The 13,508-nt window shown below is 40.0% G+C and overlaps 2 protein-coding genes across 3 annotated transcripts; one reads left to right on the top strand and one right to left on the bottom strand.

Moving 5' to 3' along the window:
- The first annotated feature begins 891 nt into the window (after positions 1-891).
- On the top strand, positions 892-7,148 carry LOC4345539 (uncharacterized WD repeat-containing protein C2A9.03). Of its 2 annotated transcripts, none has more exons than XM_026027574.2 (10): positions 892-972; positions 1,122-1,333; positions 1,419-1,586; positions 4,837-4,923; positions 5,481-5,615; positions 5,708-5,812; positions 5,898-5,989; positions 6,077-6,182; positions 6,268-6,354; positions 6,446-7,148. In XM_026027574.2, exons 3-10 carry the CDS (start codon positions 1,470-1,472, stop codon positions 6,857-6,859), a joined length of 1,143 nt encoding a protein of 380 aa, XP_025883359.1. In that variant the 5' UTR covers positions 892-972; positions 1,122-1,333; positions 1,419-1,469; the 3' UTR covers positions 6,860-7,148. The 2 variants fall into 2 exon arrangements, with proteins under 2 accessions (XP_025883359.1, XP_015650934.1); XM_015795448.3 differs by having other exon boundaries at positions 1,122-1,304.
- Positions 7,149-10,685: 3,537 nt separating this feature from the next.
- On the bottom strand, positions 10,686-11,808 carry LOC4345540 (uncharacterized). The gene has a single exon (XM_066303842.1). It carries the CDS (start codon positions 11,770-11,772, stop codon positions 11,053-11,055), a length of 720 nt encoding a protein of 239 aa, XP_066159939.1. The 5' UTR covers positions 11,773-11,808; the 3' UTR covers positions 10,686-11,052.
- Between the last annotated feature and the right edge of the window lie 1,700 nt (positions 11,809-13,508).

Here is a 13,508-nt window from a genome sequence, read left to right on the forward strand (position 1 = left end):
TTATTATGCTCTTATAAGAAAATAATAATGCCTTAAAAACATACTCAGCTTATTGGACTAACGTTGGTTTGAAATGCCACTTGAAAGCGGGGCTTTTAACTATTTGCCACTCTTACCAGTGGTGATTAATGATTTGTCACTAGGCCTACATGTCATAGACACATGAGGGTCCACATGTCATAAAGACGGTGTGGTAAATCGTTAATTGCTATGTCACAAGAGTGGCAAATAGTTAAATTTCCCCTTGAAACCACTCTGAAACATTTGTAGAGCTGATAGATATAGATGGGCATGATCCACTGTGCAATTGTGAACCGTATCTATAATATTTACGTCTTTCCTTACTTAGATATCACATTATTTATATTATATTTTACGCATCGTGTGATACTGAGACGATCGTGCAACTAATAATATGATTATCTCTTACAAAGCCTATACAACCAAATTACATACGTTCAGACTTCGAAGGGAATCACGAGTCTTTGACGCGAAGAAACACCGAAATAGTAAATTTTAAAACAAAACAAAACGTTTGCTGTTGTTTTAACTAACAAAAAATTACTAGTACTCCAGAAGCCGGCGTGTTTTAACCCCGGCCATCCATCCAATCCGACCCAGATCCACCCGGATTCTTATCCCGTACGGCACCGCCAAACTTCCGCACCGGCCGCGCTACCCAGCCAGGTCACTGACAGCCGGGGCCCACAGATCCGCCGCCTCGGTCGGCTCACGCGTCCATGTCCATCCCGACTATAAAATCCACCACGCGCTGGGTGCATCAGGCTTTCTTTTCTCTCCCCCTCGCCTCCGCGTCGCCGCCTTCAAAAATACTAATAAAAAAGAAAAAAAACGCAAAAAGAAAAGGGAGGGTAGGAGAGAAAAAAAAAAAAAAGAAAAAAACTTCCCGAATTCCCCATCCTCCTCCGCGCCGCCTCGCCGGAATTCGCCTCGAGGTCCGGCTAATCGAAGGTGAGCTTTGGAGAAATTTGGTCTAGGTTTTGGGGGATTTTGGCTGCCGCTCCCGGATTCGTGGCCCGATTTTGTGATTTTTTTTTTGTTTTGGGGGGAGTTGTTGTTAGGGCAGTTTTCGTGATCGGTGATTTTGGTTCGGTTTGCAGCGGCGGTTGATTTCTAGGTCGGATCGGGGGGGCGTCGGGAGAATGGACGAGTTCGAGCTGGAGGATAACCTAGAGTTACTCCTCCAGAGCATCCAGGAGCTCATCGAGGACCAGGGGGAGAACAACCCCTTCGGCGCGGCCAACCACGACGAGCTCATCGCTAGCCTCCTCCACAACAACCAGGTGCGACGCCGCCGCCGCCGCCAGCGCTGGTGCTTCCCAATTGCTGCGGTTGCGGTTCCACATGCGGTGGAATTAAGTTTCTGTTTATTTATTATTTTTTGTGTTGCTTTGCAGGAGAATCCGCTGACTGATGTGTCCGTGGAGGACGTTAGGGATGGGAAGGACATGCAGGGGATCCCCTGGGAGAAGATTGTGTTCCGGAGGGATCAGTATCGGGAGATGAAGATGAAGAATTACAGGAATTATCAGAACCTGAGTTATGCCCGGGAGGAAGCTCTGAAGGTACCTTGTTTATGCTCTTGGACTATCCTTTTATTATTTGTCGAATCACTTAGGCAAGCTATGGTGTGAGGTTCATGATGATCCATTAGGCAATTAGAGTGTCCAACGTCTCAATCTGTGTCATCAGTTCTTGAGTTCAAAATCATGGGAACATGATAGGCTGCATTATGGGCATGATAGTATGGGAAAAAAAACATAAACGGGTTGAAATAAACATATTGTGCATGTGCTATTGTGCTACATGCTTGTGTATTGTGGAGACACTTATGTGCATAAAGTCCTAAACAAATGTTTCTATGTGGTAGTTGGAATGCCTCAATTGCCTACTAGCATACTAGGCATATAGATACTAGTTTGTATGAGAATTTGATGCTTGTTATTTATTTTCCCCCTGTAGAATGGATGTGTGTTACTTGGTTTAGTTTTCAGTAAATCTTAAAAAGTTGTCAATTGGATTGCACATAATCTACAGTAATACAGATAAATGCCAACTTTTTATTTAAATCTTGAGTATCTACTTTGTCGATCCCCCCCCCTGTTTTCGATAGTTTGTCAATATAAATGGAGGAATCTCATGTCATTCTTTTTCTCCAGTAACTGCTTAGATTTTCTGAATGAGCAATCCTTATGTGTTGTTTGGCTGATCCCATGAAGTGCCAAGTGTTCTGTAATGAATGATTCCAGCTATGACTGGTTACCTCCAAACATTAACATACACATAAAATATACGAGTATATACTAAATTGCTACTGAACACCATTAGTTACCTACTGACCTGTTACCACCATGCGAGTCAATCCATTTTATGGGCAGCTTATCCAAATGCCATGGCATACTCAAGAGTTCAGACAGCCAATCAAACACAACATGTAGATGATTTATGGTGGTTTGTGTGCTTATGAGTTATGAGTGCTCATCCATCATGGTGTTGATTACTTATCCTGCATTAGCTATTTAGGGGTTTATTTGATTAGGTGTACATGTGATAGCATGAAATCTTGTTCCCATAATCCCATTACTTAGGGCTTCTTCTGAACGCAGGGATTTTACAGGAAACAGTTTAGCTCCGCCAAAATTCCCGCGAAAATCCTCCAAACAGAATAGGCCCTTAAATTGTTTTCTTTATATGTTTACATGGTTTTTATGTTGATTGTGTTTAGTTGATTATAAACCTCCTCTCAATTGTTTCTATTGAAATTCAACCTTTTGAAACAATTGAAATTCAACCTTTTGTTTCACATAGCAAATTGATACTTACAACCATCACTAGTTCACTTAGTCATCAGTCATGAATGTCATGCCTTAATATATTTAGCATGAGCCACCCTTGGACTCGGTGTTGATAGCTGTTCATACTCAATTAATCAATCTCTTAAGTATCACTTCTCACCACTAACAATTGATGATCACTAGTGACGAACAAAAGATAACATTAAGAATGAGCTTGTCTTGTAACCATCTGAAAAATATAACTCATGTATGAAAACGTTTACCTTTTAACATGATATAAATGCATAAAGCATATTAAGGTAACATTCCAAAATCCTTTCTCCATTTCCTATCATGGGTTTTCTCAGCACACCAAATAGTCAAACAGTCTGTCCCTCATTTGTCATTTGCATCAGTGGCTGCAGGGATGATCTTATTTATTCAAGTGAACTCCCTTATGCGTGGTTCATTAATATTGTAGAGTTAGCCTTATGAGATTCTTCATTGATGTCCAATGATCTATGCATGGCACATAATCAGTTGTCTGTGATAGAGTTTGAAAGAAATGCTGGAAGGTTTTCACATTTTCACACAGATGATCTAGTAAAATTAACATTAGAAAGCAAGCATTAAGGAGAGTTTATTTAATCTACTCTCTTCATTGGAGTTAATATAGGTGTTTGATGATTCTGGTCAGGATCTTTTTCCCCTAATCCCCTATTATCTGCATTCTTTTCTATTACGATGTTGGCAAATTACATCTATTAATGTTTGTAAAGCTAGCTTGAATTAAAATTTTGGATGATATGCATGGGCCATAGATGAATCTATAAAATCCAATGGAATCATTATGATCGTTGTAGTTTTGTATCTGTATCATTATATGCACTTCAGATAGTTGGAGATATCCACTTTCACATTATTGACCTGTCATTTGTTTAGGGCAACATATGTAAAGACAGTATCAATTTGGGGTAGGGTAATTATTTCCTCTTATATTCATGAAATCAGAGAAATTCTGATAATCCTGCCACATCCCAGAAGTTAAGTTATTTAGGTCAATTTGAATCAAAAGGAGTATTTTAGAAAGAATTGTATGCTGTTGATTTGACTGAATGTATTGTACTAACTCCCACTTAAAAGTTATGTGAGCTATGGCAATTTTAGTATTTTCTTTTTAATCGATAAAAAAAACCTCAAAAGATATACATGAAGCCCAAGGTTGATCAAACCTCCTTAAGGAAACACTGTTTAAATCTATAGTTATATGAACTTTTGTCATGTGACTCATTTTTGTTATGTTCTCCTTGATAAATATTGTTTAGCAACTGTTGTCTAAAGTATGATAATAGTTATGTACTTAGAGCGTTAGACATGAAATGAATATGCTGAAGTGTATAAAATGGGTTGCAACATTTATGATGTTCCTGACATGATTTTCACACTGTATTATTCTTACCCGACTGAAATTACCTAAAACCAGGATGCTTTCCTTGTGTGAACTCAGACAATTGATCCCTCACAAACAGTTGGAACAATCATTTCTTACTTTCTGCTTAAACTATGAACTGTTTAGCATGGAAAACAGGTGGAAATACTGTTAAAGACTTTTTTTTTTGGTTTTGCTGCAAGTTTCTTTGCACCTTAATGTGTAACTGTAACTACATGCAACTTTCTGTGGAAACAATTAATTCTTAGGGACTGAGGAGGAAAGTTGTTTCTATTGTTTGCTGTTGTTTAGGGACAGGAAGATAGCTGTGTTTATATCCAATTAATTTCATATGATATATGTAGGGAACCAATTTTCAAAAGCCTTTGTGTAGTAGCACACCAACCATAGGTTGTTGCATGAGCTCATATAATGTGTTAACGGAACTTCTCCACAAGTCCTTAGTCTTTGTTTACTAACTTTATTGTTATGGTTACAGTCCAGCGCCTACTGTTGGAAATTCACAGTACAGTCAAATCCTGAAAAATAATTTATATCATCATTTGCTTGTCAGTCAGCTTCTTAAAATCTCTTCCTGTTTATGTTATACAGGACTGCAAGAAAGTTGAAAAGGATAGTCCTTACTACGATTTCCAGTACAATACAAGGCGTGCTCGCCCATCAATTGTACATTTTCAGGTTTGTAATCACTCTGTTGACATTCCAATATCTGTAGCTCAGTTATGCTACGGTTGATCTTATTTGAACTTGACCAGCCATGTTGTCCTTTGGTACTACTTGGTCATAGCAGTAAATGATAAACCTTTTCAAAATATCTGGCTTGTAGAGATCATATAGGTCCTAATAGGAATTGATGGAAAAGAAGTTGCAGGTAGTTGTTAAGAGTTACAATATATCTGTGAAAAGTTTTACCATCAATATAGTGAACTCCCAATAATTAACATTTTAATAGTTATTTCGGCAAGTGGCATAACTTTTGCTGAAATGACACACAAGACAAGATATCGAAGGAACAACTTTATTTTACTGTTAAAAGATGGATGGACTAAGTGTTGAACGTCCAACATGCTAGATGTGATATCATTCTTCTATACATGCATGCATCAAAATACATCAATTTGCTACTTTTATGTCATCAAGGAACACTAGATCTACTCATAGATCTCAATATAAGACAGAATAGTTCCTGCATAGATAAATGGATGTGGTTTCTAGTTCTGATTTTAAGTTTTCAGTTAAGGAATCTGGTCTGGGCAACAACCAAGCATGATGTTTACACGGTGCACAACCAATCAGTGACACATTGGTCATCATTGGACCAGACAAGTACTGAGCTAATCAATGCGGATGACTGCATTATACCAAAACAGGTACCTACTCCATCCATAGCCTTAGCTCTCATTGTTGTTGACTCATCATCTCGTTGGTCCCTAACTTGCAAAATTATCTTCTTTGTGGACAGAGAGGGCATGGTTCACAGTCCGTTGCAATGGTCCAGGTCACAACTATGGCTGTAGATGATAGTTTATTGGTAATTGGTGGTTTTCAGGGGGAGCTTATATGCAAGGTATCTTCATAGAAAAACATATACTTAAACTTTGCAATTTCATCTAGTAACTTGCAAACTGACAAAATTCTTTGGTTTTTAATAGCGCCTGGAAGATGATGGAGTTCTTTTCAGCACAAGAGTTACAGATGATGAGAATGCTATTACCAACTCTTTGGAGATATATCAGGATCCCACGTAAGACTTGTTGCTTTTGGAGTTAGCATGTTTTTACTTCCAGGCCTTGTAACAACTCTTAACAAATGTATGTTTTGATATTTTCAGTGGATCTAGACGGTTGGTGGCTGCTAACAATGACTGCTCTGTCAGAATTTTTGACATTGAGTACTTTGATTTGCTGAAGCACTATGTCTTCCCATGGTCTGTGAATGTAAGTAGCCTCTCTATACTTGTTTATCCCCTTGGTTATGTGCCTTCTTTTGTCTCCCAAGTCTCAGATTTTAGTTTTCAATCAGAGCGTTTCGGTGAGCCCAAAAGGGGGACTGTTTGCTGTCCTTGGGGACCATGAGGATGGCTTGGTAGTGGATCCCAAGTGTGGCAAGGTAAGTGCATGACTATTTTGACCCAATGTGTGAGGTTGTAGCGGCTTCTGATTTTTTTTATCTTAATCTGTAATTGCTTCTCTTGCTTTAGGCAATCGGTGCACTTAAGGGTCACTTGGATTACTCTTTCGCATCTGCCTGGCATCCTGATGGCAATATCTTGGCTACCGGCAGTCAAGATACAACCTGTCGGCTGTGGGACATTAGAAACCTATCAGAGTCTGTGGCTGTACTTGGCGGAAGGATGGGCTCGATACGTTGCATCAAGTTCTCTTCAGACGGGCGGTTCTTGGCTACTGCAGAACCTGTGGATTTCGTCCATATCTACGATTCATATGCAGACTATGGCAGATCTCACGAGATTGACTTGTTTGGAGAGATTGCTGGATTGTCATTCAGCCCAGACGCCGAGGCCTTGTACGTTGGCATAGCAGATCCAACATACGGTGGCCTCATAGAGTTCAACAGGAGGCACCAACATCATTATTTGAACTGCATGTGGTGATGCCATTTGTTAAGCGAAATGTGCGTCTTTGCTGAGCTTAGCAGTCCTCCGATTATGTGCTGCATAACTTGCACAACTTGTGGAAGGCGCACTAATAGTGAAAAGCTCATTAAAGAAATTTTGCTGCTTTAGTTTTTAGCTGCAGCACCTGAAGCTCATGAATGGCCCCGAACTGTAAAATTCTGTCCCTTTTGTCTAAAATGTCACTTAGGAACTGATGGAGGTAGATATATATGTATAGCCGTCCTATTTCATTTTTCTCCAAATCGATGTACATATAGTTGTGGTATCCCGGTTCTTTGCAACGCAACGAGCATTGGCAACAAAATAGCAAGGATAAATTATGCCAGAAGTGGATGGTTCGGCACATCCGGAAGAAGATTTTAGCTCAATGATCATATGTGTTCCACTCGGTTGTTCGGCTCTCGTTTATACAAGAACAGGGAATTTCCCAGCAGCGACCTTTTCAGTCCTTGGGACACGTAGAAATTGCTAGTCGGTGGCTCGGAGCCGTTCTCTCTTTATCAAACCGAACATGCTTGGAATTCTCTATTATCATAATTTTGCAATATCCATTTATAGATATTGAAATCAAAGTACGTTACATCCAAACTTAGCAATACTAAAGTTTTGGCTACTTAAATTTTTAATAACGGTAACGATCCAAACCAAGTAATACCAAACAGCCTAGATTATTGTGATTTTCTACGAGATACATCTATTTCAAGCTTAATGTGTGTATGTGAGATAAGGCTTCTCTGACTTCGTACAGTTTACAGCTGCTACTAACATATGGAGCATAATAAAGTAGGGTCTACATATCAGTGATTCAACTACCAATTGCACAAAGTCATGGTGTTTGCTTCCGTATCCATGCCTTACCTGCGACTACAAGACACATGTGCACACACAACCATAAATGCCTACTATGGGCCCATTTGGTAGGGCTCTAACCCCTAAATTTAATTTCAGGAGTTAGGTTTGGGTGGGGTGGAGTTATGGAGCAGTCTAAATCCAGCTTCACCTCTATACTTCATTTTGTGAGAGCACTTCAGTTAGCTCCACTCCCTTATTGGGTGGAGCTGAAACCGTTTGGTTGAGCTCCAGCCCTAAAAGAGATGGAGTTGAAGTTAGAGCTGTGTCGAACAAGCTCTACATTAACACACCCGCAAATATATACCCTCACCCTGATACATGTTAAAAGGGACGTAGGCCAGCAATAAATCCTTGGTCTCACTAATTTTCAATTAAAAACATGCTCGTGTGTACATAATACTTGTGCACTAAAATTTGAACCTTGGTGTCGTATCCATATAAGCTGCCTCTTATAAGGGAGGAGGATCAAGGTATAAAAATTATAAATAGTTGCTGTATATCTACTTAAAAAACCTTAAAAGTGAAATATGTAGTATTAAATTTGAAAGCTCACCCCCTCTAAAAAAAATAATGAAAGCTCACGCTTAAAAATAATTTGTTCTACTGGAATTATTTTATAGATTGCTACAAACAACACGAACCACCAACTGACCAAGCTCCTCTGACATAAAGTGAGACATGGGTCCCTGACTAGTGGGGCCAACCATCATGGGCCACACGTCAGTACATATCCCTCTAAAATACATCAGAGGAGCCTCACCCGACCACCAACACACTACGGGGCCAAATCTTTGGGCCACACACTAGTGCCTACTTTGGAACAAAGTAAAAGAAGGGATCTCGAAGGATTTGATCTTATGAAAAAAGTAAGAGCCCTTTAGAATAAGAGATTGATATCTACAAATTCCTTTGAAATTTATATCAACAAACTGTTGACGACTAAATTTGGTAAATTTTGAACCAGATTCGATATTGGGATCAAGGCGGATTCGAGAAAGAAATCGATTCAAAGAACAGAGTATGCATCGGCTGAGATGGATCGGACAGAGGACAGCCAATAGAGGTGATGCAGCCGATTCCGATGATGATGATTTCAAAAATGCTTTTAGAATCGATAAAGGTGCTTCACGTGGATTGCCGCGATAGAGATAAATCTCTTGGATAGGCAATTGTATCTATTAAATTAGGATATTTCATTATATTTCCTTAGAGATATGTTTGGGAAAAAGTCTGCCACGAAGATTTATGGTATCTTAGAGTTTGTTAGAGATAAATATCATGTCCGGCAATGACATATCTTGCATCTCGGATATAAATAGAACCCGAACCCATGTAATCAATTAACAGTCGTTCAATACAATCTCGGTGCATCGTCACCCTTTTTACTTTCGTTTATTTCGACGAGTTGTTCTTACTTTCGGGTTGAGCTGCATCGATTTCAATCTTCAACTAGAGGTAAAGCTTGTTATGGCGGCTTGTGTTATTGGGGTTAATGCTTCCATCTTTATGATACTTTAACCCTGTTTTAATTCGTCGAGCTATCATATACATGTTGCAATCCATGTTAGTAGCGCTATATAACTTGTTATCGGCTGGTCCTTATTGTTAGGAAACAAATGGTAGAGTTATGTTTTGTTATTAATCTAGATTGTATCGTGTATCTACCATCTCTTGTATATTTTCATCCTGCTTAGATTTCATGCTTATCTTTATGCTTAATGCTGCATCGGTTGAGTTCGATCTATTAAGTAGTATTTATAATTGTGATATCTGGCTTGTTTTATGATCATCAATAGAGATAGAATCGGGGTTTCAGCCGACCTTACCTGATTTAGCCTTATGTACTATATGCTCAATTGATATGCTAAATCTGTCCTTTATGTTAAGATCTTATCACAATAAATTATATTAGGCTTCTGTTTGATATATTCTATCTGTTTTAATATCTTAACATAGAGTAATATCAGAGTACTAGCCCATACATGCTAGATCTATCTGATCGGCTATGTTATAAGCGTTTATAATCTTCATGTTAATGTATATTTCGATCTAAGTGATTTATACTGTCTCGGTATGGTGACCGATCTATCACAATCACTTAGTTTAAATATACATCGATAGAAAGACTATATAGCATTAATATCTACAGCCGATCGAATAGATTTAGTCTTACCTTGCTTATTTACCTCTGCCGATCGATTCATATATAACATCGGCTTAAAAATAAATGATATGTCATCGGCGGCTGACTGATCGGCTATCGTTTATGGATTTAACCACGATTCTTTTTGTCTTTTATTTCTTGTTGATTGCAGGATCAAATCAACTGGCACGCTCACGAACCTAAAGGCAAGATTTTGGACCTGCACTGAAGTTAAGCAGATCTTCCAGGCCAGTATGTGTTTTTCGCATCAACACAAACCAATCGATAAAACCTTAGGAGAAAAATATGCACGAGGGAAAGAGTAAATTAAAATTCACTTTGGTCTATGTATATCGACCAAAGATATACAATGGAGCAAAGATAAACCTACTTTTTCAATTAAACCATGTCTCCAACTACTACACTTTGTTTGATCCATGTCATGGCCGATGGCCCTCTAGGCCTCTATTCACATCAGGATAGTTAAAGATCAATCTAATGCTGTCTTTCTATCTATGGGTCCTTTAGGAAAACGAGTGGGGCCTGTGCTGACCAACGATAGTTGGAGCTATACAGGAAAACACAAGATAAACACATGGATGACAGAGGAAGTTTAGAGTGCTAGAGAGATGGCGCTCTACTTAAGTAAATCTCTGAAGGAAGTAAATATGTGAATTCTTCAGTTTTATGAAACATGCATTGACATAATCGTCATAATTATTATCAAACACTATCCAGGGGAGGGGAACAAACTCGTTCCAGCCAAGAATCAATGGAGGAGGAAGAAAACTTGAAAGAAATAGAGAGTTGGAGGTGTTGAAACATGTTGAAATGAATTAGCTTGAATAAAACATAAATTTCTTGGAGTCCGTAAAACTCAGCCCGGCTGTACTACGTACCACACCACACGCTTACATGATCACCACCACACAATGTTGAGAAAGGACCACGGCCACCCTAAACTTGTCCATTCATCGATCGGAGCTCGTATTTCTTCTTCCCAAGACTTAAATTAGTTTTTTTTTCTATCCTATATGTGATCCATATGATATGTTTGGGATATTTTAACTTTTTAGAAGTTCAATGGAAATAACATTTTATTTACACACTTTTGATGTTCAGTGCATCTTCACAATTTGTTCTAAGGCCTTTCACAGTGCGGTGACGTGGAGCGTTACCTCACGTCGCCAGCTCGGATTTGCGCGTGCGTGGCGCTAGGTCGCGCGCCCCACCAGAGCTCCTCGCCCCCACACAGGGAAGCGCGATTTCTCGCTAGCGCAAGACCACGCGTGGCGGAGAAACGGCTGGAACCTGCATTGTGGAGGGCGTGCCTCCGACTCGCTGTCACCTCGCGCCCTCCCGCTCCGCGTCGCCGACCTCGTCGTCGTTCCCGTGCTCCGCTCCGCGCCGCCGCCTCCAAAACCTTGTCGCCAGCCGGAAGTGGAGACGAAGCGAGGAAGACGACGACCACAAGCGGCTCGTCGTTGGCCGAGGGAGGATGGGCCCAGATCCGCGCCGCCGCCGGTGAAGGGAGGAGAGGAGAGCCGGCGCTGCTCGGCCCCGAGGAGGTGGCTGAGGTGGGGAAGAGGCCAGCTGGTGCCGGCGGAGGGAGGAGAGGGACGCCGGCTGAGCTCATGCCGGCAGAGGGAGGAGGGAGACGCCGGCCGAGCCCATGCCGGTGAGGAGGCGTCGAAGCCGCCAGATCCGCCCCGAGCTCATCGCCATCTGCGCCGGCGTTGAGGCCTGCTGCGGGGAGCTCGTCGGCCACACCCAGCCTCCATCCGCGCCGCCGAGAGCTCGCTGGCCACTCCGCCGTGCATTCATTGAAGCGCGCTGGCGGAGGGAGGAGGGGAGGACGCCGGCAAGGGAGGAGGGGAGAGCCGGCGCCGGGCATGACGAAGGGAGGATTTGGTGGGGTGGTGGGCGTGACGACTGATGAGGGAGGAGGATTTGGGGATTTGGAGAGGCAGATACTCCCTCTGTTTTTTAAATAGATAACGCCGTTGACTTTTTCTCACATGTTTGACCATTCATCTTATTCAAAAAATTTACGTAATTATAATTTATTTTGTTATGAGTTGTTTTATCACACATAGTACTTTAAGTGTAATTTATATCTTATACATTTACATAATATTTTTGAACAAGACGAATGGTCAAATATGTGAGAAAAAGTCAATGACGTTATCTATTAAAAATCGGAGGGAGTATTTATGGTCCCACTAATCGATGCTTGCAGTGTGAAGAGAGTGTCTTTGAAACTCTTCATTCTAGGTGGCAGCCTGTGGTACCTCATACTCGATGGTTGCGCTGAGTGCCCTAAAGGAGCAGCCAATTATGTGGCATGAAGAATATTTATCTATACTTTCTATATAGTTGATACTCACTAAAAATTATTAGAAGCTAAACCTCAACATTTAAGCATGTCACATTATCACCCACTAGAAATTATTATTCTAGCTCATTTAAAACCCCATGCAAGCATACCATTTCTTCACATGATAGCAACTACTATTCTAGCCTATTTTAAATCCCATGCAATCATGACACATCATCAATAAGTATGTGGCAAATTATTTTCTCAACATTTCAACTTTCATAATTTTAATTATATTTAACATATACTCATCCATTAATCCCGTAGTAAAGCGCGGGATATCGCCTAGTTTAATTCGATAGTCTTTCCTGCCTCAACTAGAGAGAGAACAACTCAGGTATGTTTGGATCCATGGACTAAATTTTAGTCTCTGTCACATCAGATGTTTGGACGCTAATTAGAAGTATTAAATGTAGACTAATAATAAAACTAATTGCATAAATGAGAGCTCATTCGCGAGACAATTTTTAAGCCTAATTAATCCATAATTAGCACATATTTATTGTAGCATCACATGGCTAATCATGAATTAATTAGGCTTAATAGATTCATCTCGCGAATTAGTCCAGAGTTATGGAATGGATTTTTTATTAGTCTATATTTAATACTTCTGATGTTACATGGATTAAATTTAGTCCCTGTATCCAAATAGACCTGGACTAGAATGATATGACTTGTTAATTTCTTTTGCTGCGCTGGGCTGCTGATTTTAGGGCACCTTTAAAACTGCAGGATTGAGAAACATAATGGAAAGTTTTATAACTGTCTGATTAGCACAGATAAGCACAGAGGATACACGCATAAATTTTAGACATATGAAGAGAAAAATATGACATGATACCTCATGCTTATTTTCCTTTGTAATTGCTCTAAAATGGTCCATTTCATAGGAATATCAAAGCAATGGGTAGAAAACAATCCTTTTTTTTTCAAATGACTTCGATGGATAAAATCATCTAAAATTCCTAAAGATTTTCTTTTGTTTCAAAGGGGCCCGTAAACTGGAGAGATCAAGGTTGTGTGCATCCTTAGGTTGAGTTCGTTTCTAAGGTTCCCAACCTCTCTCCTCGTTTTCCACGCGCACGCTTTTCAAACTGCTAAACGGTACGTTTTTTTAAAAAATTTTTAATATGAAAGTTGATTAAAAAAACATATTGATTCATTTTTGAAATAAAAAGAAAAGCTAATACTTAGTCACGCGCTACTAGATTGCTCCGTTTTCCGTGCGCAGGATATAGTTCTCACTCTGGAAA

The sequence above is a fragment of the Oryza sativa genome, chromosome 8 (assembly GCF_034140825.1).
Source record: "Oryza sativa Japonica Group chromosome 8, ASM3414082v1".
NCBI lineage: Eukaryota > Viridiplantae > Streptophyta > Magnoliopsida > Poales > Poaceae > Oryza > Oryza sativa.

What these genes read in the sequence shown, in the direction of transcription:
- LOC4345539 (XM_015795448.3), top strand. Translation starts at nt 1,164, where the DNA reads ATGGACGAGTTCGAGCTGGAGGATAACCTAGAGTTACTCCTCCAGAGC. An exon ending in CCCGGGAGGAAGCTCTGAAG is followed by an intron (nt 1,587 to 4,836) that starts GTACCTTGTTTA and finishes TATGTTATACAG; the next exon opens with GACTGCAAGAAAGTTGAAAA. An exon ending in AGGGGGAGCTTATATGCAAG is followed by an intron (nt 5,813 to 5,897) that starts GTATCTTCATAG and finishes GGTTTTTAATAG; the next exon opens with CGCCTGGAAGATGATGGAGT.
- LOC4345540 (XM_066303842.1), bottom strand. Translation starts at nt 11,772, where the DNA reads ATGCCCGGCGCCGGCTCTCCCCTCCTCCCTTGCCGGCGTCCTCCCCTC.